General features: G+C 40.3%; 1 protein-coding gene across 2 annotated transcripts; it reads left to right on the forward strand.

The window, feature by feature from the left end:
* Window positions 1-1,358: 1,358 nt before the first annotated feature.
* Window positions 1,359-25,675, forward strand: LOC110979995 (plasmolipin-like). 2 transcript variants are annotated; one of them, XM_022236233.2, is made up of 4 exons: window positions 1,359-1,935; window positions 18,269-18,430; window positions 20,163-20,285; window positions 23,018-25,675. In XM_022236233.2, exons 1-4 carry the CDS (start codon window positions 1,792-1,794, stop codon window positions 23,198-23,200), a joined length of 612 nt encoding a protein of 203 aa, XP_022091925.1. In that variant the 5' UTR covers window positions 1,359-1,791; the 3' UTR covers window positions 23,201-25,675. The 2 variants fall into 2 exon arrangements, with proteins under 2 accessions (XP_022091925.1, XP_022091924.2); XM_022236232.2 differs by lacking the exons at window positions 18,269-18,430; window positions 20,163-20,285; window positions 23,018-25,675 and adding exons at window positions 10,736-10,894; window positions 11,662-11,790; window positions 12,856-16,790 and having other exon boundaries at window positions 1,363-1,935.
* The last annotated feature ends 345 nt before the right edge of the window (window positions 25,676-26,020 follow it).

Here is a 26,020-nt window from a genome sequence, read left to right on the forward strand (position 1 = left end):
TCTTTGCAACCGGTGCATTTGCGTAAATTTTTAGAATTAAAACAACGCGAGCAATCGTACGAATCTATCAAGCCGGCCGAATTACTCGTGTCTTTGCAAAAATAACAATTCGCGTTTGTAGTTTGATCTTCCATTTATTTTTATGTAGTATTTATTTTTTTTTTGTCAATTCTTCTCGCGAGTTGTTTAGCCAGCGAGCTAGCGAGCGGCGCCGGGGTCAAAAGGTTAGCGGAAATTCCCCAAGATTTTTGGGTCGATGTACTACCCAAGGGTTTTGATCAAAAACCAGGGTTCACGTCATTCCAGGATTTTCCCATTTTTTTCCATTTTTCCCCACCAAAAATGTTTCGACGATTTTTTGGGTCGTATAGGTACCCAAGGGTTTTGAGCAAAAACCGGGCGAAAAGGGGCGTGTGGTCCGGAACTGTCCCTCTCCTACTACTACACATCTCGACGCAGGCCCAATGGTGTTTCATTCATTCAGTAAACTTCTGCTTCTGCTGGCTACTGTACAATCGCCAAATTCTGGCTGTCCCGTACAGATGACGCCGCAAGGGATCTGGTTGCAACTAAAAGAATTAATTTGTAAAACGAACTTGTTGGGACCGATCTAGAACAGCAAGATCAATTCTGTCAATCTCGGCCTTGAAAGCGCCAAGAGTCGCAGAACATCTGACGTGGTTTGGAAGACAATTCCATTCTGGAATTGTTCAAGGGTACAATGAGTGAAGATAGCTATTTTTGTTTGCCCAGATACGGTTGTAGATTAGGTCACCATGGTGATGTCTTGTAATAGGTCTTGCCACTCGATTTGTGTTGGGTCCGGGTATAGAAGTTGAAAAATATTGTTTGGGATGAGGCCATGTGTCTCCTTATAGAAGGTACACAGTCGGGCTTTCATTCGTCTAATATCGAGGGATTTCCAATCCAGTTTAGAGATGATGTCAGACACACTGGAGGTTTGTGAGTAATCGTTGAAAATGAACCTAGCAGCACCGTGACGTCGCTGTACTTTGTCAAGAGTGTCGATGTTGCTTTTCTGGTGTGGATCCCATATCGTCTGACAATATTCCAGGAGTGGCCCGGGTCGAACTAAGGCTTCGCAGCGCTATAGGATCTTTGGTACACAGACATGTACATGCAGAAACAAAAAGGGGATGCCTGCGAAAGCCCAATCATACCACAGATGTAATAACGAATTAGTTTCCCACTGATTTTGTTTTTGCCCGTGGCACGATTGGGCTTTCGTACATGCCGATATATATGCGTAAGTGTATTATGATCGTAACGCACGTTGCACCAGCAGCTCGTGACCATTCGTCACTAGCATGCACTGCGCTCGCGCTAGACAAGCGTCCCCCTTGCGTTGAGAGTATACATGTATTTTCAAGCCCAACAGGGCGTAAATCGAAGTAGAGACTAGTCCATATCCAAAACAAGCAATAATTGTCTGCGACCAGGGCTATTTCACCAAAGATTACATAGGACTAAATAGTAACCTTCCCAAGCCATAGCCATATAAACACCCAATCGAACGTGGCTGCGGTTGTAAAAATTGGGCGCCAGGAACAGAACGATGAGAGCGCTCTGTGATCCACCCTAAAAGTACAAGCTAGCCAGCTATGCTATCGAGTTCAAACGACGCGCGCTGAAACGAGAGGCGGACAGAAATTGAGAATTGGAAACCACATGTAGGTGGCCTCTAACAAGTCTTTTAAGTTGGTTTTGTGAGATCTCAAAAGATTCGTACTTGAGTGCAGGCTACCGAAGTAATTTATTCCTGCATCAACCATGGATGATCCTGCTTTTCCGGACAGCCACTACACGAGTACCACAACTGCTACAACGACCACCACAACGGTCCAATCCCCTCCCTTGAAGGTCGACATAGGCTATGTGAAATCCATACCGGGGATTCTACGGATCGTTCAGATCGTAAGTGTTGTGTTGTAAATTGTTGAAGGAAAAATCTCAGGAAAGACTTCTATTAGCTAAAAATTCCATACTTTATTTATTTAGTCATTGGCTACTTTCGAACTACAGTAAAATCTCGATAAGTAGAAACTCAGGGGAATGGACGAAAAGTTTGAGTTACTGTGCAAGTTTTCCTCAAACATCATCATTAAACATGTTTTTATGTGGTACATTAATAAACAATAAACCAATGAAGTTATGTACTGGTACCTGTGTACGTCTTGAGAATTCATTCATTTGCTTTGCTTGATCGGGCTGTTACCGCATAACGCAGCGCGCGGGCCAGTCAGTCAGTGTTTCCGTGCTGGGTCACGTGATACATGTACAAAGGGCTTGAGGGTGCATCATTTGTGCCTGATTTATTTTACGGTTGCGGTTGATGCCCACCCAGTGCTTGTCGACGTGACAATGGCAGCCCGTGTGAACATGCTCGGCTCATCAAGGAAAAACCGTGCGCGTGACCGTAATGACTCCTAATGAAGGCAAGCGTTCTTTAATCATGTTTTATTCATCATTCTTCAGTGTTTTTTTTTTAATTGGCCTGCCAAAAGTTCAAGATAAGCGGCTTTAGTGGTATTGACGTTTCAAGTTACAGATAGTTTATTGTACATAAAGGCCAATTCTTTTGTCGGGAATACAGAAAGATGTCAAGGTAAACAGAGTTTCGACTTAACGGCCTTCGACTAATCGAGATATTACTGTATAAAGATGTGTGTGGCGGTTACCGGTCATACTAATTAACGTCAACACCCGTCAACACATGATAGTAACGTCAACACACGTCAACACAAATGGAGTAAAATGTAAACTCAATTAAATAGAAATTATTTTAAGGCGTATACATTACAGTTCGATACGTGTATTTTCTGTTTTCAATGCATTTTGTAAGTGTTGACGGTGAGTTGACGCGGATCAGTACGGCCCACGGTTACCCCTACTACGAGAGGACCTTCCTTCGAGAACTCTAAGTCACTAACCCCATGATACTCCGTGACGAGGAGACAAGGTTTACATGGCGTCGTAGCACATCCGCAATGGAATTGAATTTTTGTGGTGAAATGATTCACAGCCATAAGAAAGCTATTAAATCAAATTTTCCCCTGTCAGAATATACCTACTTGATCTTTACCTCCTAAAAAGGGGATAGGCCTAAGACATGTAAGAAAAGTTTCAGAGCATGAGACGGAGTATTTAAAAAAAAAATGAGATTTTTGCTCACCAATTTCTCGCTTCCACCCGTTGACTGTCCCTCCGTTCATGCCGTTTGTGTTTATCAGACTGTGCATGCGTTGAACTCACCAATGACTGCACTTGCCCCGTATCTTGGCTTGGCCATTTTCAGTGGCAGGGGATGACATTGTGTTGTTTTCATTGTGAGACCATCCTGTCTGCTGCTGTGATCTGGAAACCTGCATTTGCTTTTGAAATTGTTCACACTTTGCCAATATAGCCTGAAAGTTGATCCCTGATGGCGCGCTTCTGGAACCCTTGGATAGGAAAAATAACATGCAAAGATTTTAGAATTTGTATTATTTTTTCATCCAGTTTCTTTTTTAAAAATCCAACTTGGAAAAAGGGCTTTGAAAAATATTTGCTAGTAATCAATTTGTAGAAACTGAAAAATTACCTGATCTAAAAGAGAAATATCCTGCCAAAAATTGACCCATCACTTCCAAAAATCTAAAATACTATACATGAAGAACAGCACAATGTGGCAGTCTCACATGCAATGAATATTTACGGTTTGAAATTTTGTGGTTATCTGTGGTTAAAATCCGATATAAAAACAGATCAAAATATTTTACACACTTGGATACTTTATAAGGTAATAAACATAAAGCAATATTCTACTTTTACGAAAGATTTTAATATTTATCTAACCTTTGCTGACAAAAACTGCGTAATGTCAACTCAACGGAATGTGGAACCCATCAACTGCAGGTAGATAAATCTTTGCTAGCTTGTACAATCTCGTTTTCAAGAAAGCACGCCGAATGAAAACAAACGTGTATGAACAAGGAGGCCTGGTACAATATCGCCGGACATGAAAGGTCATTAATAACATTCGCTTTTTACCCGTCTCCAGGTGACTTTTCCAAAATATTACGCGAGGAAGACAAAAGTAAAATTCTGACATGAGTGTTTCATGGAGTGGTTTCAGTAGGAAATTATTTTTCCAAAATTTATCGAACGTGATAGGACAACCCAATGTCAAATCCCCATAGGCAGACCAGGCAAGGGTTCCGGAAGCTCGCTGCGTGAGCTTTTACTTTCAGGCTCTATTCTTAAATAAATGTATTTGTCCCAGCTATACACGGCGCAGCACGTCACGCATCTCGTCCGATGTGAGTTTCCTGGTCATAGCAGCAGCCAGGCTGAACGAAATTCATTTGCTACTGGTTACCCCTCCCTCAAAATATGATTTTGTCACATCTAAACCAAGATTTTCACCCATTTGAATTGCCAAGACTGGCACTGGGTGCATTCATTTGCTGAGGTTTTATGAATGAAAATGAGGCTCCACCTGTAGCAATGCATGTTACTCGTCATTTGGCTTTTGTAATAAATATATATCCCCCCTCCTTTTCTCTGGAGGGTTATTCACCTATTATGCTAAAAAGTATGCAGTTGTTAAATGTGCTGTTGATTTTCCAGAACAACAGGCACATTTAATGTAATGTTGAACTGACACACATGCGGCCCCAACATTGCCACCTAAGCATGGCTGACTTAAAGTTCTCATCAGAAAGAAATTTTAACATAAAGAAGAATAAACCACGTCGAAATGGAAGCAGACTTACCAAAGAATCTTGTTATAACCTGAAAACAAAATAAAATACATAGGCCAGTCTACATGATTTTGTTGATGGAAGCATAAATTCCTCCATGTTTTGTTTATCATAATGTGTAAACACTTGACTTACCTGCATAAAAGGTAGTCTGAGTAACTTGGACTCTACAAATTGCCTTTTTTAAAAAACATTTTGTACATGATCAGGTGATACTAGAGTCCAAGTACCTTCCATAGGCTTTCCTTTCAATCCCTCATAATAGCTCGTATCTTGAATCAAAATCCTCCGAATTCACCTCCTTAACCCTAACCCCCCCCAAGGGTTGATGGCCCTAACCTTCCCCATTCACACAAAGTTAAACACCTATATGGAACTTTGTGCACAGAGGCTGTTGGACTTTGTTTTTATGAGGTATGCCAAACCCAATGCAAAAGCCAGCTGTTATGGACCTACTAGACCTATCCCCACAGAATTAAACACTTAACTACTGTTTAATTCTGTGTGGTTGGGGAAGGTTAGGGTTAAACTGTCTAAGGCGTCCACTTTAGGTTAAGTGGAATAGGAGATTCCAATAATAATGGTAAGGTTTACTCACATTTCGGAAGTAAAGAGAAATTTCCCCTTGAAATCGGAAACGCTCTTGTCGTCGAGCTCTAAATCTTGTTCAAATAACTATTCAAACTGTGTGTTAATGTCACAGAGAGGACGTCATGGTGCGCCAGCCTAGCACGCCGTGTTGGCACATGCGCTCCAATGACTGATCCCTGTCAGCGCTGCAATGTCCGGTGTACACTTTTGGTGTGATCACAACTACCGGACATTGTCGCGCTCAGGAATCGGTCATAGGTGAGCGTGTGCCAACACAGCATGCTTTTGGTGAATGATCCGCTAGGCCGGCACGCCATAACGTTGTTTCCAGGACTAATGTTGAAATTGCTATTTGAACAAGATGGCGACTTCGATCTCAACGACAAGAGCGTTGCCGTCCAGTGATGTCCATTGGTATGCAATCATTCACATTTTTTTTTTTAAGTTTTACTCATTTTATTTTTGAGGTGCCTAATTCCTCTTTCCCTCCAGACATTTTTTTTCATCAGTTCTACATGAACAATTTGGATGTCAGGTATGAGAAACCTTTATCGGGCTGTCTTGAAGCACCCAGCTAAATGCAGCCAGTTGCATGCGGCTGAAAAGAAAACTGCATTGAAATTTGCCGCAATGGATGATCATGGCAGTCTTGCAACTGTCGTATTTACCTTGCCAGTTTATCCGAGCTAACACTCTGTAAGAACTTTTGTTTGGTTTTGGTTAATTTCCCAGACTTGCCACTTGAGGGAGAAGGGAAAAAAGTTCTGGAAACTTTTTTTTTCTTTATTATTGTGATTGAATATGATTATCACCAACAAACAAATTCAGACAATGAGGAAAAGACAGATTTAGAAATGAATACAGCAGGCATCGAGAGTAAAGAAAAGTCAAGGATGAAACTTACATGTAGACCTAAGCACAAAATCAAGGAGAGAAACCCCTTGGGTTTCCACAGGTCAAAGAATGAGACAGACCCAAGGGGCGAGTGGCTGCCAGGGTGGAAAGGTTGACTGTTTCAAATTCAAAGTTGACCCACAGTGGTACTGTTTATGAAGTTGGGTGTGGTTGGGTTGGACCATGGTTGGACTCATTGGGCCTGTTTGTTTCATCTGGATCAGTGGTCCCAAAGCTGGTTTGCATCATCCACTAGGCAGGTTCTGGTGTAAGTTTAAACAATGTTGGATCACTGATTACATGCAGATCAAGATTGTGTAAAACAAACAGGCTGTACATGTATGTCAGTGTATGTGAATCAGCTAATCAGATCACCATGGGTTGCTGCATTATTCTGTGGCACCAACCCTAAGGACAAGCGGTTGGGTAGTTGGTGGGCATACTTCTGAACAGATACCGGTATGACATTTTGGCCGGCAGTTTTGTCACCACTGATGTATTGTGCCCAAGGTTGAAAGTTTGTTTTATTAATTAATTCCATAATCTTTTTCAAATCAGAATAGTAGAAGTGGTAACATGTCAGGAAACATTAATTAATGTGCGTACAGTTCCTTAAACAAAGTTACTGGCCAATTGTGAACTTCCACATACATGTACGAAGTGTGTCACACTTACATGTACTTACAAATGTACACATCTTTGACTTCAAGTTACTTATTTTATGTTGCATTAACTTTCAATTGGAGTTTTAAATCATTTTTACAATGCATAATTAATGTACATTGAGGCCTATCGTGAAATTGTTGTGAAAAAGTATAATGTACTGGAAGTCTAGTCTTTAGTCATGAACCATGCAGTACATGGGTAAAGTGCATGCATTGGGCATCAGCATTTGCCATATCTGTGTACCATATACATGTACATGCACCTGTACATATGAAGAGTTAGAGGTTAATGTTATGACAGAGGAGAATGATGCGGTCAAAGTTCATGCATTCCTGAATGAAGGAACCTGGGGAATTCCATGCCAGCAAGCCGGAGGCGTTTCACCACTGGAGTTCATTAGCTTGAACAAAAAGGCTCCATAAGCTAGAGGGGGGACGAAATCATAATCTAATAATGTTCATACTTTGGAAATTAACCCAGTCCCCAATTAGGCAGTGGCTGTCCAGTTGCCACATAAATGCAGTAGCTATGTGTACAAGGCAGTAAAACTGTAAGACACGTACAGTACATGTCCATCATCTACATGTACATGTACATGTACCAGTAAATAATTTTACATGTACATGTAAATGCTATAAATCGTGCAGGAATAACAGAAAGTAAACTGAAGATGTGTGCTCGTTATGAGGGTAAGCCTTGGCCCTTTGCATGTACATGTAGGCCTACTCTACAGGTACATGTAAATGACTGTACCATATTGATCTCTGTACACCTCTTGGCCTGCATCTATCAACACCAAGTGCACATCTTGCATGCAGAACTTTACCATACATGTATATTCTCAAAAGGTTGAGTCTGATTGCTAATTAGTGTGTCAAAAACTGAAGACTGAGTATTGGTGATGAAACTTGTTGAGGTGTCCAGTCCATCCCTCACAGTGACTACATAGCACTTATGTTTTCTAGAGCCCAACATGTACAAATGTTTGTCAGTAAGACCTGGAATAATGAGATCATGTACATTTACTACTGGTATGCTTTTTGGCACTTGGCTTGGGTTTTTGTTTTCATTCACATGTACCATGACCTTGAACATATTATGAGTGGCTGCCAACTTCAGGTTGTTATGGCACTGTATATTCAGGGAGTTGGGAGGAGAAAAATGGTACCAGTAGAGCCCTTTACAATAAGAATCAAAATCCAAGGTACAAAAGTGAAAAATGCTCTGAGACAGATCCACAAAACATTGCACTTTCTACTCTCATTGCCCAAGGTAAAAGAATTAGACTTCTTCAACCAAGATTTCCCTCACAAAGTCATAGGGGCATGCTGTTTCCGCCTTGTCCTTTCCGTGGGTGTGTGCGGTTAGGCTTGTATTGCATTGAGACAATTTCTTTTGTTTGGAAAGTACAAACTGTGTTGTGGGACCTTTTTCTTCCCCACAACATTTTCGGTCCGAAAGTAGTCGAAAATGTGAGTGTACATGTACATGTATGTCCCCACAGCTACTGAACAGGTGTTCAGTACATGTCTCTGGAAGAATCTTGTCAGCACACTAAACTTGAGATTTCCTTCTATGTACTTGTACCATAGAGTGTCCCATAGAGATTTCAAATTTGGTATGTGTATTGCACTTGATGGTCCTACCTCCTGAAAAGCTTAAATTGCATTTGAGGTCAAAAAGGTCAATCTTGCTGTAATCACAAATTTTCAGGGTTTATGCGTTGGCTTGGTGGGGCAATTGTCACCTTTGGGTATGTTTGTTAATACATCATTATTGGAGATCATTTCTGTAAAGTCCCACTTTTCCGTGCCCGACCTTTCTTCGCACTAATTCCCCGATCGCTAACACCCATTCCCACCATATACATGTTGAAGTTTCTTCTTTGAGTTTGCGAAGCTCTTTCGGTTGAGCTTTAAATCTGTTACCTTGCCAGGCCCCATTAGAAGTCTCTCCAACCCTCCCTTGCACAATTGTTCTATTAAACCTGGCCAAATCTTGTGTGCCTGCGCACATGAAGTGTCAAACACTTGTCCTTGGACCGGATCTCCATCTGCAAACATCTCAGCCCAAATCTGGGGCTTTCAACTTTATACATGTACATACTGTATGTAATATTACATGACATACATGTACCAGTACATGTACAAGAGGGAAGAACTTCATAAATGGTGAATGGAATGATTACCATCATTTCCAGTATCAACGCTCTTGAGGTCTCAGTATTATTAATAGTTTGATATTGGTAAATTTGTCGGATAGATTTCAAGGTAATATTGAATAATCCAGTAATGGATTCTATTCAAATAAAATCCCAACAACACACCACGTAAGAGTCTGCTGAATGGCTGAATCCGATGGAATCTGCCATCTCACATCGGCAAATTTCAACAGAATATACGCCCGTCAGTGTGATTGAATTCAACATCTACAGCGGTAAGCGGTTTCACCGTTGCTTACACACCGCTTTTCGTGTACATGCACTGCGCTTTCAACTGCCAAGAATAAAATTCTCATGTGCAGACCAGGGCATTTCCACTTTCTGTTGTCATCCATTTTACTTGTCATTCAGTTGCAGCTTCATTTGCGTGCTAAATTAAGTCAATTCATTGTTTCAATGAGGCAAGGTCAATTCAAGATAAAATGAACTGGTGTCATGGAAGGGCTGATCTGAAGCTCATTCGTACATGTGTATTCATTCTTAGTGACCTACGATGACTGTGCTGTTTTGTGCACATGCTGTTGGAATATGAATTGCCATATTACTCCACCGTAGCCCACATTTCTTGTCATTTGAAGCCAATATGGGTCAGACATCTGCTGAAGTGTTATCTTTCGGATAAGGAAAAGTAACAATTCTTGGTTCAAATTTCAAAGGTCAAGGTCGCCATAGGGTAGGGTGACACTTACCCAGGTGTAAAGCATTTATAACTAGTGTAACTGACATTCTATCCATCTGCTTTCTGACAACACACTGTTATGGAGTTGCCAATCTCATCAGAGGAAAAGAATGGAAATTCAATTCAAGTTTACTGTTGATTAAAGAATTGAATGCTTTTCCTTCTAGCCTATTCTGGTCTTACTCAAATCTGATCATTAAACTTGGATGTTGTGTTCCTTTCAGGGTCCAAATCAGTAGAGTCACTCTGATGGGAAATGATGTTCTTAGCAAAGTACATTTAATGCCATGCATCATGGGTCACGCTGCATCAGTTTTGAAATAAGGAGTGATATGTTATCAAAGACATTCATTTCATTTATTCATCTTCATTCATAAATTCTGCTTTGTAGTGGTACATCTGTGAGGCGATTATGTACTTTTGCCCTAGATTTTTGTTTAAATTTATCCTTCATGTTAATCATAATGCTGTTTACAAATTGTTGAATTGCCAGCAGATGAAATTGGAACCAAGACAATAATTACAAATTTACAATCCTTTTTGAAGCCTTTTTGAACTTTTGGTTTTTGAAATGTAATCATAAGCTCAAAGAATGGAACAGAGATATGGAAATTAAAGTACATAAATCCCAATGTTGAAGCATGTACCATGTATACAGACATATAGCTAACCCGTGTCTCCCCCCCCAAAAAAAGAGAAATACACGTACATGTAGAAGCAGAGAGAGAAGAAATGTGCAAAGCAGATTAAACCTTTGCCATGTACATCACAGTGCCCAAGAATATAAGAATGATTCTACTAGTGTATTCATTCTTCCAAGGTCTACGTCTCCCTTGCTGTCCAGCAAGAGTACTTTGTAAGTTGTGCATGATGATATACTCATCTAGTGACCATTTTTTGGGGGTGTTTTTCTTTCATCAGTGTGTTCTGCTACTGTACTGGATCTTGTTGGCATCTTGTCCAGTAGGGGGTTACCCTCTGGGTATATCCATCGTATCCTGGATCTTCACCATAATATTCTTTGTGATATTCCTGTTGCAACTGGACAAGCGAGTGCCGGCTGTTCACTGGGTCCTGACGGTAAGTACATGATCAGATCAGGTGCCCTGGAGCTTTGTAAGCAGGTTATGATTAGTCTTCAGAAGTTACATGTACACGTACCTATGTACTTTCAAGTATTGAATGGCAAATGGCAGAAAATCATTGGGAACCTTCCAAGTTGGTTTGCATTTGCTTTTGACTCTAAAACTCGGCAAAATATTGATATCTATGGGGCTTTTAATGAGTCTTCCCAGCTACACTGTAGATTAAAAAAAAATAAGAAAAATAAACGTGTCCATACACATGCATGTAGAACTCAGTGTTCTGTTGTGTAGTCAATTGGAGCTGACAGTGCAGACAGTTCCGAACTGAAAAACATTCGCCTGATGGACTAGGTGAGACTTGAACAGGGGTCACCCCATTTGGGAGGCCATTTAGTGAACTCGCCCAGACCCTGCCAGATGTTTCCACCATCAGGTTAAGAATTGTTTTTTTGAATTCTGGATTTTAAGGGGGGAGGAGCCCGGCCATGAATTAGGGCTCATGTGTCTTGTCAGCTACAAGCACAGGGCTTTGTGTTCCTTGAAAGTTGATGTCCAAAGAATGTGCTGATGGTTTACTGCAGAATGGAGGATTTCTTTTAGAATTCTTGAAGGTTCTATAGCAACGGTGGATAATGACTTTTACTCTTTGTTTAACATTGTTGCACATGTAAGACAACATAGAAAAGAATATGTTGACTTTTTTTCCTTCATCACCAATCTGAGGTACCTGTTTTGTCTCTCCTTTGCTTCCCGTTGTTTTAGGAGTTATTTCACGACCTAGGATGGGCCATATTGCATTTCATTGCGGCTTGTTTAGTAGCCAACTTCGCTGCTAATATTTACTCCTTCTTGGGATTCTACTATAACCATGGATGTGTGTCTTTTTCAGCTGTGAGTATTATCTACATGCTTGATTTGCAGTTGTAACGACTCTGCCAATTTCCTTACCAACTGGTGGATTTATTTCAAGATGCCCAGTCAATCCTTTATCCATGTTTTCACTGTCAGATAACTATTATGTGTCCAAAATATACATACATGTATAAATGAGAAAGTTTGTCCAGAACAGTCATACACTGTACAGATACATGTAGGGTCCAATCAAAAGGTGTCTTAGTACCGTGTGGCTGTACATGGTTTCCCAGGGATCGGCCACCATTACTTCAGGAAAGTATTTGACATAACCTTGACAGAGGGGCTTTTTTTATAAGGGAATGAATATGTGCGTGACTGGTCTTAAATGTGCTTTTTGACTCGGGAGAATGGATGCATTATCAGTGTTCATTTTCCTTCTTAAATGTTAGTTCAAGACCAACCAAGCCTATACATGTATTTATTCCCATTCATAAATACCATTTTAGTCAGCGAGTCAAAAGAAGTCAATATATGATAAATTTCCAAGGATTTTGTTCAAGACTTTTACCTTCATATTCCTGAGCACCCCTGTCCATTTTGTGGTATATTCCATGTGCAAGTAATCCAAAGAATCTCCTTTTATGGACTTGGGGCACGCATGGTGAGTTCTGCTTGCTGCAGTGCATATGCTCTTGACCAATAGGAATAGATTGCCATTTGGTGCCAGCTATTTTTTATGTAGCATACATTATCAAATCGTAGTGGGTGGTATCAAATGTTAATACACAGTCACGTTGTCCATTGTTAAATAGGGGTATAGAATAACTGTAAATACTTAATCCAAGTGCATACCAGCTACTGCTTGCGCCATGTGCAATGTATCATACGGTTATCATTATCATTCCTGTCCCACACTGGGTGTTGGCTCCAGGTTTTTCTCCCGCCTTTGAAGGCTGGACTACAGTGTAAATACTGTATATGTTACTGCAGTCTTTGCTACCTAAAATGGTGGGTGCGTGTGTCAGGTCAGCGTGGGTCATTGAGAGTACCCTAAACTGTTTCATCTGTCCAACAACATCTGGTTTACATTTTAAATTGCAGGTGCTTGGGTTCGCCGTGACTATCCTGTACGGAATCAGCACCTTCTTTGACTTCCGCCGATTCCAAGCTGGTGGGGGACTGAGCCGACTGACTGGGGGGAGCGGAGCCACAGGAGCACCTGCCGCTACCACCACCACCACTGTCACCACCACTGAGTACTCGGCAGAGAAGGGGGGTGACATGCCCCCTGCTTACCCCAACCCCTAGGCTCCACTTGACTGGATATGGGTCTAGAACCTGCCCTGATGCCCTGAGCTAGCTGGTGTTTTCCCATACTGTCCCTATAAATGTCACTGCATTTCTGCTGTTGTGCACGTGATGTGCAAACAACATGTACAAAGTCACCCACAATGTTGTATTTGTTTACATCCTTCAGAATGTTCAGTTTTAGCAGTACTTATGTAAAGTGAGGACAACAGCATATTTGAGCACTTGCATTAGACCCCTTTGCTCTATAGACTATATGTGCATGCACAAGCGAGGGCACCTTGCTACCTAGTAACGACATCCCGTGGTGCTGGCATGTTGCATGCACATGGTGGTTCACACTTCAGTTACAGACAGTCATTCAATTCTTTTGAACTGAAAGAAGAACTTCACCTGTATGTCCAACGTACATGTACCAGCTAGAGATGGAGAATTAAACAATGAAATGTCGGGACTTTTGGGAGACTCAGTTGATGGGGGTGACTGCAGCATATCACTGGACTGTATAATATATTCTGCATAGTGTAATACATGTGTAAAACTTACATGTACTTGTTCTCTAGTTAGTCGTAGCCATGTAGAATTATTGTAAACTAGTGTCCTTTATTTGATACCAATGTCTGTTTATGAAGCTGTATAGCCTACAAAACTGTTGAGCTGTATTTTTCCAATTGCCGTGCATAAATATTATTGAAAGCTTGATTTTCCTTCTTTTTTTAAAATTGTAATCTATTGAGAATCATGAGGTTAAATGTAAAGTGGTCTTGTGCCTTGAATATGCTAATATTTAGTATTTCAACATGTAAGAAAACTATAATTGTGCTTGGTTTAGCTTGATGTAGAGAGGGCAGATTTTACTCCTTTATGATGTATAAAAAGAATGACATCGTTGTGTGCTGTGGTTGACACTGCATGTCCATATAAATGTACACTGACAGTGGTTTGAATAAATACGGACTTTACACTTGCATCGGATGGGGACAAAGGTCACTGCCGAATTTAGGAAGTGGATACATGCATATTTGTGTGATTATTAAAAATGTTGATCTGTATGCTGGACGTGAACAAGGCAGTGTTTAGGTGCATCATGTCAGAGAAAAGAAGACCATGTGGCATATATAGTCTAGGCTGTTGTGCCCTGCACCTGTCCCTGTGTAAAACTGTTAGCGATAAGACAAAGGTCATGTGTTTTGACTGTATAATGGAGTGACTTACTCTTGGGTTGTGAGCCATGAATAGCACCTTAGATGGTTTTGAGGTGTTGGGCGTACAGTTGGACAGTGAAAATCAGTAGGAATTTAACCCAAATTGGTGGGTTAGTTTCATTCTTGGCCCTATTCGTCCAGCTGTGTTTAGCGGTGAGATAATTTGTGCACAGAAAAATGAAGTTGGCATGTCTCTTATGAAAGGTGTGGAATCTGGCCTCTTTAGCAATATTGACAATTGTTTATGGTCATTGACTTGGTGTGAATTCATTGTACGGATGAATTAGGGGTCATCCATTTTTGTCATCATTCTTCCTGACCCCCTGCCCCTCTAAAAGATTACAAAATAAAATGATTGTAAGGCTGTTAATGTGCAGTAGACCACCAGAGAATAATGGCAGGAGGAAAAACTTTGTCCATGACAGGCCTCGACATTTGCGGTTTCTGATTGCCCGGGACAGATTTCTTCTTTCAGTTCGGACAAGTGAAAATTAAGGACAAATTGCCCGATGGACAGGTACTTTTTTCTTAAAATATATGTGAAAATGTCCATTTTTTGTGGCCAAGAACAGCAGTCAGCAAATGTACCTTTGATTTAATTTTTTTCCCTCTTCACAAAAGCTTACAGAAAGTGGTAAAAAGTATACAGCGAGGCCTATGTGGTTACAATGATTTGTTGCATCCTTGCGTACATGTACAAACTTGCATGCTGTGCATTTAGCAGGGCACCTTTCCACACAAGGGAAAATGCATACATGAACTTTAAAACACACTTGTGTCTGGGTACCAAACCTCATTGCACACACAGCGCTACAGAGCTTTGAGGGAAGCTTGAAGACTCTTTCACATGTGACTGTGATTTCAAAGTTAATGATTTTTGCCTGGTGGTTGTGTCTGTACTTTTTCATATATGACACCAGGCAAAAACCGTTGAGTGGTTATGAAATAGCCTTTGCCCGAGCTTGTATGAATGATGCATCAGAGTCCTGCGCACTCTCAGCACACACACAGTAGTTGGGGGGTGATAGTTAGCCGGTCGATGATAATCATCATTTTTAAGATGTTTCTAAAGCGAACGCAACCAATTCACCCCCTTCCCCCAGCGTACGGTTTGTATGCTTGTGAAAATGATGACAAACATGGATGACCCCTTACCAACCTTTTCCTGTTATTTGAATATATTCATTGTTTGAGGACGAAATTTAAAGCTTATAAAGTGAAAATAAAATGAATGTGTGACATTGTCATTTCGTGATGATTCAATTCTAAATTCTGATTTGCATGATAGCATTTGTTGAAAGCACACATTATGTGAGCACAATGTGCATGTTTTTTATTTTTACCAAAATACTTCCTAGTTTTATCAGGTTTCAGTACTTAACAAATATGTTAGAATACAGTTTATTATGTACAAATAGGAAAAAAATTTCTGTTTACTCTTCATGGAGATTTTTTTCTTATCTGTTCATTGCCTTGGACAGTCGGGGTTGAAAGTGCCGTTAGGTGACATGTAGAAAAAACCTAATCCTGGAAATGACAGTGACGCGTCAGTTTACTGAAGTTGCTCAGACATATTTCTTTGAAAATGCTTGAAAGAAATATTCAGTGTGCTTGCTTATTGGCCACTGTGAAGTTCTATGAAATTTTCATCACAGTTGTTTTTATTCCACTTGTTCGATTTTTTTTCTCAAGTCACAACAGCCCAAAGTACTTGTTTTTCATTGTGTAATGAAAGATTGTATTTTTTGAAAGTGGGACTATTTTGTTTTCCTTTTTGCTTTTAGTGCGTTCTTGAATCCTATAAAAGTCTAGCAAATGGAAGGCAACATGCACTGTGTCTTAATTGTGTTAGTTGTTCCTAGGAGTGTTGCAGATTGTTCATCTCAGAGTGATAGGTGGCCAGACAGAAATACACTGATACGAAATTGATCTCGAGTTGAGTATTGGTGTCGGTGACAAAGCCATAATTAGTGCTGGAAAAAATTATAATAGTGTGGTCAGATTGTGATTACACAATTTCAGTTGAATGGGAAAGCGTTTTTGTTTTGTTTCTGGTTTGTTTTGTTTTAGTTATTGTTTTTCTGTTTTATTTACAGATTGGGTTTGTCACTTTTAATAATTCATAACACAAAGTGCCTAAAAAGACAGTGGTTGTATTTTTTCCTTCCCAGAAGTTCATCAAATTGAAACGTATCTTTTGCGTTTGACAGGATTAATCAGCAGTGGAAGTGAAGTCGTTATGAATTGTTCTGCAGTGGCCTTAATTTCTCGTTGACATAATGGAATTATATCTTGTTACTTGACACATGTGTATGCCTTGTAGGGGGATGATCAGTGTGCACACACACACACACTGAGTACAGTTCTCATATCAAGGTTGTCAGTACCAGTACATAAACCTTGTTTTTACCTAATTGAGTCGTTTCTTCAGTACATGTAGGTGAAGTTTAAAGTAGCATTCTGTGGTTGTGTGAGGTCATATGCCAAAGCAGTGAAGAAATAAATTTGCAGCTTTTTTCCCTAGTCCAGCCCTTGCATTGTACATGTATGCAACATTGTCAGTAATGTGCACCAGAGTAGAGACCACTTAATCAGGGTACCAATCTCTTGTTTGTTTGGTCAAGCAAGTTGCCGTCCTTCAGAAAAATTGACCTTTTGTGACGGTAGACCAATCCAGTAAGCCCCACCCACTGCACACGTGGGCGCTTAGCACTTCCATTCCACACTACGTGTTCTACCCTTGCATCGTACGCGCATGCACGCACGTCAGATGTAAATCACAGCCATGATTGGTCAGAAAACAGGGCAAGTTTCATGGATCAGTCTATTGGACACTGAGCTACTGTACACATGCATCACTTTGTACTTCATTCAGAAACATTAATAACATTGAAAGTAGATGCAAAGACTTTGTAAACACTAAGGCCCTGCTGACTTTGATACAGACAGTCTCACTTCTCTTTTCACTCTTTATTAAGAGAAATTAACTCACACATTTTGTGTGGCTGAATGTTGTTTCTCAAGAACTCTGAAAAGAAGCCAACCCAGCCTCAACAGATCAATCCTGTTGCAAGTGTTTCAAGCTTGTGTCCACTGCCTTGCCCTCGTGCACTGTCTTGCACTGCCCACTGATTGGGTGTTGATTGAGAAAAGCTGTCCATATTGCTTTGCATTTCCTTTTGCAGTACTTTATGGGAAGAAAGTAAGTGTTGCAAACACTTGAACTGGGTAGTTTTTGCAAAAAGTTATTACTAGTAAATTTCACTATTTAAATACACCTTTAGTGGCTCTACTGGCTGTGTGACAGATTGAATGTAGCAAATTTTGTATGATCATTTCTTGCGATTATGAAAGAAGCACAGATTTCCATGGTAAAGGGGGAGCCAGTAAGTTGTGCAAGCAGTCTTTTTTTCATATTGTACTTATCTTCCTTTCACTCGAATATTTCACACCTGCTTTCTGCATCTGATCGCAGGCTACAACTAGAATGAAACCAAGTTCTTTTTTGGGGGGGGGTTTATAGATAAAAAACCTTTTCACATAAATTAATTCCCCTTTACGTTTAACAGTGGAAACTGATGAAAATTTTGAGCTGTCCATCTTGGACCACAAAAACTTGTTGGAAATCAAACCAAGCCCTATTCGCTCTTTGCATGCTGCTGCCATAGGCATGCAGAGCCTCGAACTGGCAGCTTATACAAATGCGTCAGAATTCCTCTGTCCAGTGGCACGGTATAAGAACTAACGCAGCAAGTGCAAAATTACATAAGCAACATACGAATCTCTGCATTGGCTATATTTATTGTATAAAGCTGACAGATCGAGGCTCTGCATGTGGAGCACTGCTTATGGCAGCAGTGTGCTAAGCGAATTTTGTCAAAATTGACTGTTTCCAGCCTGCAAGCAGTTTCACTCATGAAATTTATACTTTTGTTTTTAGTTTTTAATTGTTGGCACATATACCTGTAACGCAGTGTTATCTTTGTTCAATCTTTCTGTAGCTCCTTAATTTGATGGCCTTGATCATGATAGCTGTGTGTGTTTTCTGGAATGGCTATCCAATCTTCGTCTGTGTAACAGCGATGGTTTTTACAATATTCCTCTTCATTTTGTTCCTGATCCATCTGGACAAGCGAATCACGGTGATCAACTGGCCAGCAACTGTAAGTACAATAAGATAAGGGTTTATCGTCAGGGTACTTGTTTTGCTTTTATTCATTTGTTAGTCATTTTAACATGTTCTTATTTTGATTTTATTCGATTATTTTGTTTGATGTATTTTTGGTTTTTAGTTATTTTATCTTATTTTTATTTGTGTTCTCAACTTCCAAACTATGCTGTGTGCTATTCTGCTTATGATATGGAGTGAAAGGATTTAAAAATCATTCTGAAGTACATTTTGCTCCGCCGTGTGCCTCATACCATTGAGGTATGCATCTTAAGTTAATTCTATGGTTGTCATGTCTTTTTACCTTGAGAGAGGGTGGTCAGTCGGGAAACTAGCCAAATATAAGGGTGGGTTTGAAACAAGAACCTTAGAATTAACTACATGCTTACCAGCACTGCTGGTGTAATAAGTCAAAGGGTAATATGAAATGCTTATATATGTGTGTGTGCGTGAGTTTGTTTCTGCATTCAATTGGGGACCCTGAACAATAGAGGACAATAAGGTACCCGATTGACAGAAGATCCCCGATTGACAGAGGGTCCCCGATTGACAACTGTGTACAAAACATATGGGTGGTCTTCTAAAAAAGTTAAAGTACAAACAAAAGAGGAACAATAGGGGGTCCCCAGTTGCAGGCAAATACACACTTGTGTGTGGGTGTGTGTGTGTGTAGGGGGGTGAAACCACTGTGTAGCCATGCCTAGGAGGGGGGGAGATTTGCAAATCAATGTTTTGAGCAATGTACCTCTTTGGAGTCCATGGGAACATCTTTGGAAGTTGGAGTAAATAAGGCGGGAAAAAATCCAGACCACTTTAAGCTGAGATTGGCCTTGTTGATGGAACCACATTCATAGTAACTTGTATGTGGTTGTAATAGTAAAATTCTGCTTAGGACGACAATGGCAGAACAGTTTGCAAAGTGAGGGTAGTTATGACACCATGAGGCATTGGCCATTAATAGAGTAATCCATTACATCCTGCTCCATCATGGGACCTGCTAAAAGTGTGGGGGGGGGCATGCCTTCCCAGTTCAAAAATGGGGCTGCCACTGCCTTGCCAGTTTCTAAAGAGACATTTCAGCTAAGGTTATGGTCCCCTGGTGTGAATGGGGTAAGGCGGAGGACTTTCAGGGTGGGGGGAGGGCGGCAAAAGCACTTAGCAGTAGCAAAATGCCAAGGTTTTCCCAAGGAACTTAGGGATTTCTGTGTCATTTTTTTACTTTACCCATTCTTTCTCTGCGGTTTTTTTCTTTTAGACCTTAATGCCATAGCCTAAACTTTAAAGATAAACATTTAAATCGCTCAGCTTCATTTCTGGCTGCAAGTGACTTCAGAAAACTCTCCCTTGATGTACGACCTGATACCTCAAGCACTGCTGAGGTATAGAGATTCAAGTGCTCATCTTTTCTGCCTAAATTGAGTAATTTCAAACAGGGACATGTAGTCCTAGCCTATTTGCACTTTGAAAGGATGAGATATCCTGTCCTCGTCAACCTCACATTGAGGGGACGATGTCCTTTTCAGGAAAGTTTGGACCGGATTGTGGAGACCCATTTTGACTCATTTATCCCCGCAAAACTACTGTTCAGCAGGTGTGTTGTCCCCATAACTGCAGAATAACTGTGTGTTATTACATAGAATCAACTGTACAGTGTAATTGTAGGGCAACATAATCATAAGTCTTTAATCTGAGTATTTTCATCACGATTATTTTCCCTCTCTTCTCAGGACCTGATTAACAACATCATATGGTCTATACAACATTTCATTTCGGCTTGTATTCTGGCTGCTCGAGCTGCAAACAGATGGTATTGGTACAACTATTACCATGGATGCGCAGCCTTCACAGCTGTGAGTATAATTTCTACTAGCCCAAGATCTTTTTTATGTTAAGATGAAACCATTCATGGCAAACACTACTTCTTTTGTTAAATTGTTAGCTAAATGATGATCTTAGCAGTGCACAGCTGTTGTGTCATTTTTCCACCAATTAGTTTGATTTGTGCTAGGTTTTTCTAAGGCACCTTCACCCAGGCCCCTTATTTAAATTTTCATAAAAATTCTGAACATCACTGTAACCAGGTTATGTACCCTTTCAATGAATAGAAATCCATTTGCATTCTTTCTAGCAAAGTACTGCAATGTTAATTGGCAAATGCTATCATCACAGTTGGTCAGTTGGTCAATTGTTGTGTGAATAAGCGTACATGTACTCATTGAAAGTGTACTGTTATTTTCCGAATGGCCAGCACTGGTCATGCATGTGCGATGGCCAGTCAACATGCCAATTTGCATGCGATAGCTTTGCATGTGCCACTATGCACAGGGTGGGGTGGACATGGACTGTCTTTTTATATGACATATATTCATGGTTAGCATAAAGTGCCATTTTAGTGCTTTTTCAAGAGAGATTACGTGTACAGTCATTTTCTAGTTCTAGATTTTTCCTAGTTCCGGATCATCCGAAATAAAAACCTACATTTACCTCTGTTGTGTTGTTCTTCAGTTCTACATTCCAAGACAAGTTCTCCTTGGAAGGTGAAATGTGGGCTTCTTGTCGGTACAAAAATTGATCCCTGAAAAATTCTAGAAAAGAAATTCTTGCCAATGTTCCAATCCGCATTTTGACAGTTTTCAACACTTTGTCAAAAATCATGAGAGCCCAAAAATCGAGAAAACTTTACAGGGCGATAGGTCACTCATCTCATGTGATTCCAAATACTTTTTCATACTCAACAGTTTACATCTGATACCTGTTTAATCAAAATGAGTTGTAAAGTTTCCATTAGTTTTAAAATTAACCAAAAACTGAATGCATATTTTGTCCTAGTTTCAGATCGTTCATTATTTGCATGCATTAATACGTGTACATTGCAAAGTCAACTACACAGACGTAGGAGAAATGTATACGTAATGGGTTCGTCAACTGTACTGCATGGGGAAGAGTGTTGTTGATTGCTTGCTGCACAGCTGAAAAAGTCAGTCAAAATTTACGCAAGTCCTACGTTTTAGTTCATTGGTATTCTTGTTTGTGAAATAGTTTTCTCTAAATTATGAAATTCTTCATTAGAATATCAGCTTGTTATAATGGTTCTGGCTGCAAAATGGATTTCACGCGCAGTTACTTTTTATTTGTGAAGAAGTTTTTGTCATGATCTGGAACTGGTTAAACCAGTCCAGAATTAGGAAAACTGTCCTTGTCACTTTCGTAGATCCTGTAAGTCTAAATTAGAAGCTAAGAAAATTTGCTGTGAAAGTAATTCGGTAGTATTTTCAACACACAAGGCAGACTACCGACCACATTTCACCAGAATTCAAGGATATCTTGTAGCTGCAATCTGACTGAATAATTTTTGCAATCTGGAACTAGGAAAACGACTGGTTATCGTTTTTGGAAGCACTCCTGATTTTTCTTTCATTTCTTGTTGAAAAATCGTTACATTCACTCACAATTTTTTTTAGTTGGAGGACTTGTTGGCAACTGTGCAACTATGTATAAACTGTCTTACTTGGTTTAAAAAAAAAATAATAGCCGGCAATTAAGCGTTACCTTCTTGCGATATTGTTTTTATAATTAAAAATACTGAGAAATTATTTTGTGGGGAATTGTATGTATTGAGAGCAATTAAGGTTTTTTATTTTTGTGATGGTGGGGGATCATACTCTTACTTTGTTGAAAGAAATATAAAAATTGAACAGTAGTTAATAATGCCCATTTAGGTTTGTTTATCAGGTTGTTTACAATGTCTTGTGAAAACAACAAGTGAAAGTAACTTATCAATGAAACAGGGCACTTGTTGTTTTCCTTAGACAAAAATAATTGGGGGTATTTGTGTAGTGTCCTGTACAACGGTTTTTGTGGGTGTAAATGAATCTTGTGTGCCAGCCAACAATGCCAAAAGTAGTTATGTTATACGTGCATGTGTAATAACTGGCCTTGGCTTCGGCTATGAATGGCAATGACTCAGCCTTGGCCTTGGCCTCGTAGACCTTGGCCTTAAAGGTTGTGGATGTGACTCCAACACGTGTGGATATTTCAACCTTTGATCCTAAGACTCATTAGAGTTTGCCTAGGGGCCCCGCTTAATGCAGAAAGATGTGACAAAGCTGAGGCAAAATCCCTATTGAGTAAGTATATTCTTACAAACTATAACAATGGATTCTGTGGCAATAGAGTATGCAGCTTAATTGGCTTTGTACTGCTTATCAGAATCTGCTGCTGTTTTTGTTGAAATCGAGAATGTGTAACAAATTTTGATCATTATGATATATTGTTGCGTTTAAGGGAGGAAGGAAGCAGGCAGGGAGGTGTTTCAAAGTCTCAAAAACTGCTAAAGATTGAACAACCTTTACCTCCAAGGTCTAGCATAAATCGCAAAAAATTGTTGGATTTGGAATAAAAGGTTCAAATCCAGCAAGCTACATGTGTGGTTTTTTAATGCAGCAACAAAAAGTAATGCTGCGATGAGATAGAGGGCTCCCATAGGGAATTCAGATGGTTTTGTACCCCTTACAGTCCCCACACTCAGGCTCTCCAGAATTGAGGCCCAACTTGTGACTATATTGAATGAAACCATTTACAGGTGCTTGGATTTGCTCTGTTCATCCTGTACGGAGTGAGCACCTTCTTTAGCTTCCGCCAATTCCAAGCTGGAGGTGGACTGAGCCAGCTGAGAGGACGCGGAGGGCAGAGTGCCACAGCAACAACCGTCACCACCAGCACCACCCAACAGGGCCCACCACCACCATATCCAGAGGAGAAATAAGCTAGCCTGTCCCCCATACCACTCCATACCCTGTCAGTTGACATGGCCACGTGGCATGCCTCAACCACCTCATGCTCACTGTATCCTGGGCTTGCATCTACAGGTTTTGCTAAACTGTCTGGACCTAGACTAGGTTCAGGTCCTTTGCCTAGGATATCCATGGCCATGCAAATGCAGAGTATTTACTCAAAGTGAGTGCATTAAAATCTGGCCACCTAACTGATATGAGCAGGAAAGTTTTCAAGATCATTACAGAAAAATTGGGCCTGATGTGCAAAATAACTTACTCCTGATAATTTTTTTAGTAAGAGGTAGCACTATGTTTTGCCTTTTTGGGGGGCGGGGGTAAGGGCATTGGGAAACCTTCCTGGATACACTGTGCTTTCGTGCTCTGATTGGTTTATGCTAAAAGTTAAGTTTACTTAGTACGTAAGCTTAACCATAGGCTGCTGGGGAACCCGGTTTCTGATACCTTGGGCTCATATGCATAGCCGGGGTGCCCGAAATCGGACAAAAGAGCTGGGCCTTGTAACAAAAGACCGTACTCAGAACAAAAGACCTGCTGCTTGGCATTGCCATCATTTCTCGGCTTGACTTTATCAGAGATAATCCGTCACTCTTTTGGAATAGTATACTACTGTTTTCAGCATAGCGCACCTGCGGATTAGCACTGCAGATGAAAGTGCTCTGGCTCCCCATTGATGAGCAACGCAGCACCGCTACATGCTAATCCAGCCGCGTTTGAAAAGATACCACTGGCATTCACTGGGAACAAAGGAAATTACACAATTCTGGGCTCTCTTTACAGAGTGGCAAGCCTGGCTGAAATACTCGGGCATCAATGGAGGTTGCCTGTGGACTTAAAGTAGCCACCAAACAGTCATTCATGTGGGTGTAAACGTCCATCTAATGAAATGATGAATTTTTTTGAGGAATTTCGAAAATGGAAAATCTTGAAAATCTCCCGTATGTGTGCACTGCATTTTTTAAAGGAACTGGCAGCAAGTGGTAAATGCACTCTTTTTTTATTCTACTGAAAGCATGGAATGTAAATGCTGTCACTCACAAGACAAAGATGTATTTAGTTCCAGGATTGGAAAATAAATCTCAAGATGAGGAATAGGACAAAAAATACAGGGATTAAACAATTATAAGATCCGGCCTGTACATGTTGAGAGTCATTAACCCTAACCGCCGGGGCTCTTTTGGTTAGGATACACCCTTAATCCTTCAAAATTCTCCAACTGCCCCATGACTAAATTGAATACCGAGGCCCCAGTCGTCCAAAATGATGTTTGTTGAATATGGTCTGTTAAGGGGTGCCCACTGCTTCAATCCTTCAAAATCCTTCTGCAATTCCTCTCATGTTGAGGCAGTGTGACTGGTATCCTTGAGCAGTATGGAGGATTGTGGGCATGAATTTATGCATGGCTGAACGTAACACAAGTTCTAACCCCCAACCTTGAGACAATGCATCCTTCGCCATGCTGCCTCAATCTTCCGAAACCGCCCAAAGGATTTTGAAGGATTGAGGATGGTCAGCGTTGAGACACAAAAGTTAACTGAAGTGGTAATGTAACATTAACTTTTAGATGTAGCAATTTTAGCATGCATCCAGCAGTTTTTTCAAAGAATTTTTCTCTTTCCAGGGCATAGAAATGGAACGTTCTCATTGAAAATCCACAGTCATATGTAGTTGTTGGTTTCCTTAAGATAGGCTATCCCTGTTTGATTTTCTGTAAATATGTGTGTTTTGTGAACAATTATCAATGTCAGTATCAGTTGGGAGTGGTAGAAGTTTATTTAGTCATAAGGTCATTATTCTTGAGTATCCAACCTGTGTTCATAATGCATGTTTGTAGGTAGTGTTTGACAGCAGGTAGTAACAGAAAAGAATATGTTGGTTTTTTTAGGAAAGTGTGCTGTATGGGCATTCTTCACCATACATTCAAATAAGTATAAATCCTGTGATTATATTGCAGCAGTGAACACCACAATTGCAGTCTTTGTCCAAGGTTAGTCACCATACCTGTTCATTTCTTACCATAAATAGTTGCACTCTCTGTCAGTATACAAGAATGTGGAGTTATTCTAGGTGTATGTTCAACAAGTCATCAGGTAAAGAAATGTAGAAAACCACTTTTATGTCATTTCATTTTCACAATTATAAACTCAGACCAAAAGGGTTTTAGGCATTGTCATCATGCGTTACGTCATGGAAATATTTTTCCATGTATGTTTAGTATCATTTCAGGAAAATACTATGTCTAAATTGTGTTTGCATAACTAGGAGCAGAGTTCTTTGTACTGAGTATTCATTCCACTTTTGCAAGTTTTGCGCATGTTGTAGACAGAATTGAAATAATTACAATCATTATAGCAGTAAAAAATTTAATCAAGCTGAAAATGGAAGTAGGAAATGAAATAGTTGAGTTGAAATAAAGTGCTTTGAGCGTAACAGCTAGAAAAGTTCAATTGTCTCTTAATGTTTTTCTAAATGCAGGTTGAAATACAAGTTTGTGACTTGGCAGATAAATTATAGGTGCACTTTGTAGTCCTAACTTAACCCAATTCAGAATATTCCTTGGTTACTGGAAGTGCACCATACCTGTTAGCAGACACATAATTTCATGTTGCACTTTGAAGTGCCAGGTAATGGATTCCAAATCCATTACGACCACAAACTCCAACTCGACCAGCGAGCTTCCCGGGGTCGGCTGGCCGCTCTGAGTCAGGTGAAGCAGCGGGTACCGCCGAGTGGTTAAGATGTCTGCATCAGTAAACAGGAGGTCGTGGGTTCGAGTCCCACCCGAGTAAGCT

The sequence above is a fragment of the Acanthaster planci genome, linkage group LG06, assembly GCF_054643075.1.
Source record: "Acanthaster planci isolate LZ-2023a linkage group LG06, COTS_SCS, whole genome shotgun sequence".
NCBI classification, from domain to species: Eukaryota; Metazoa; Echinodermata; class Asteroidea; order Valvatida; family Acanthasteridae; genus Acanthaster; species Acanthaster planci.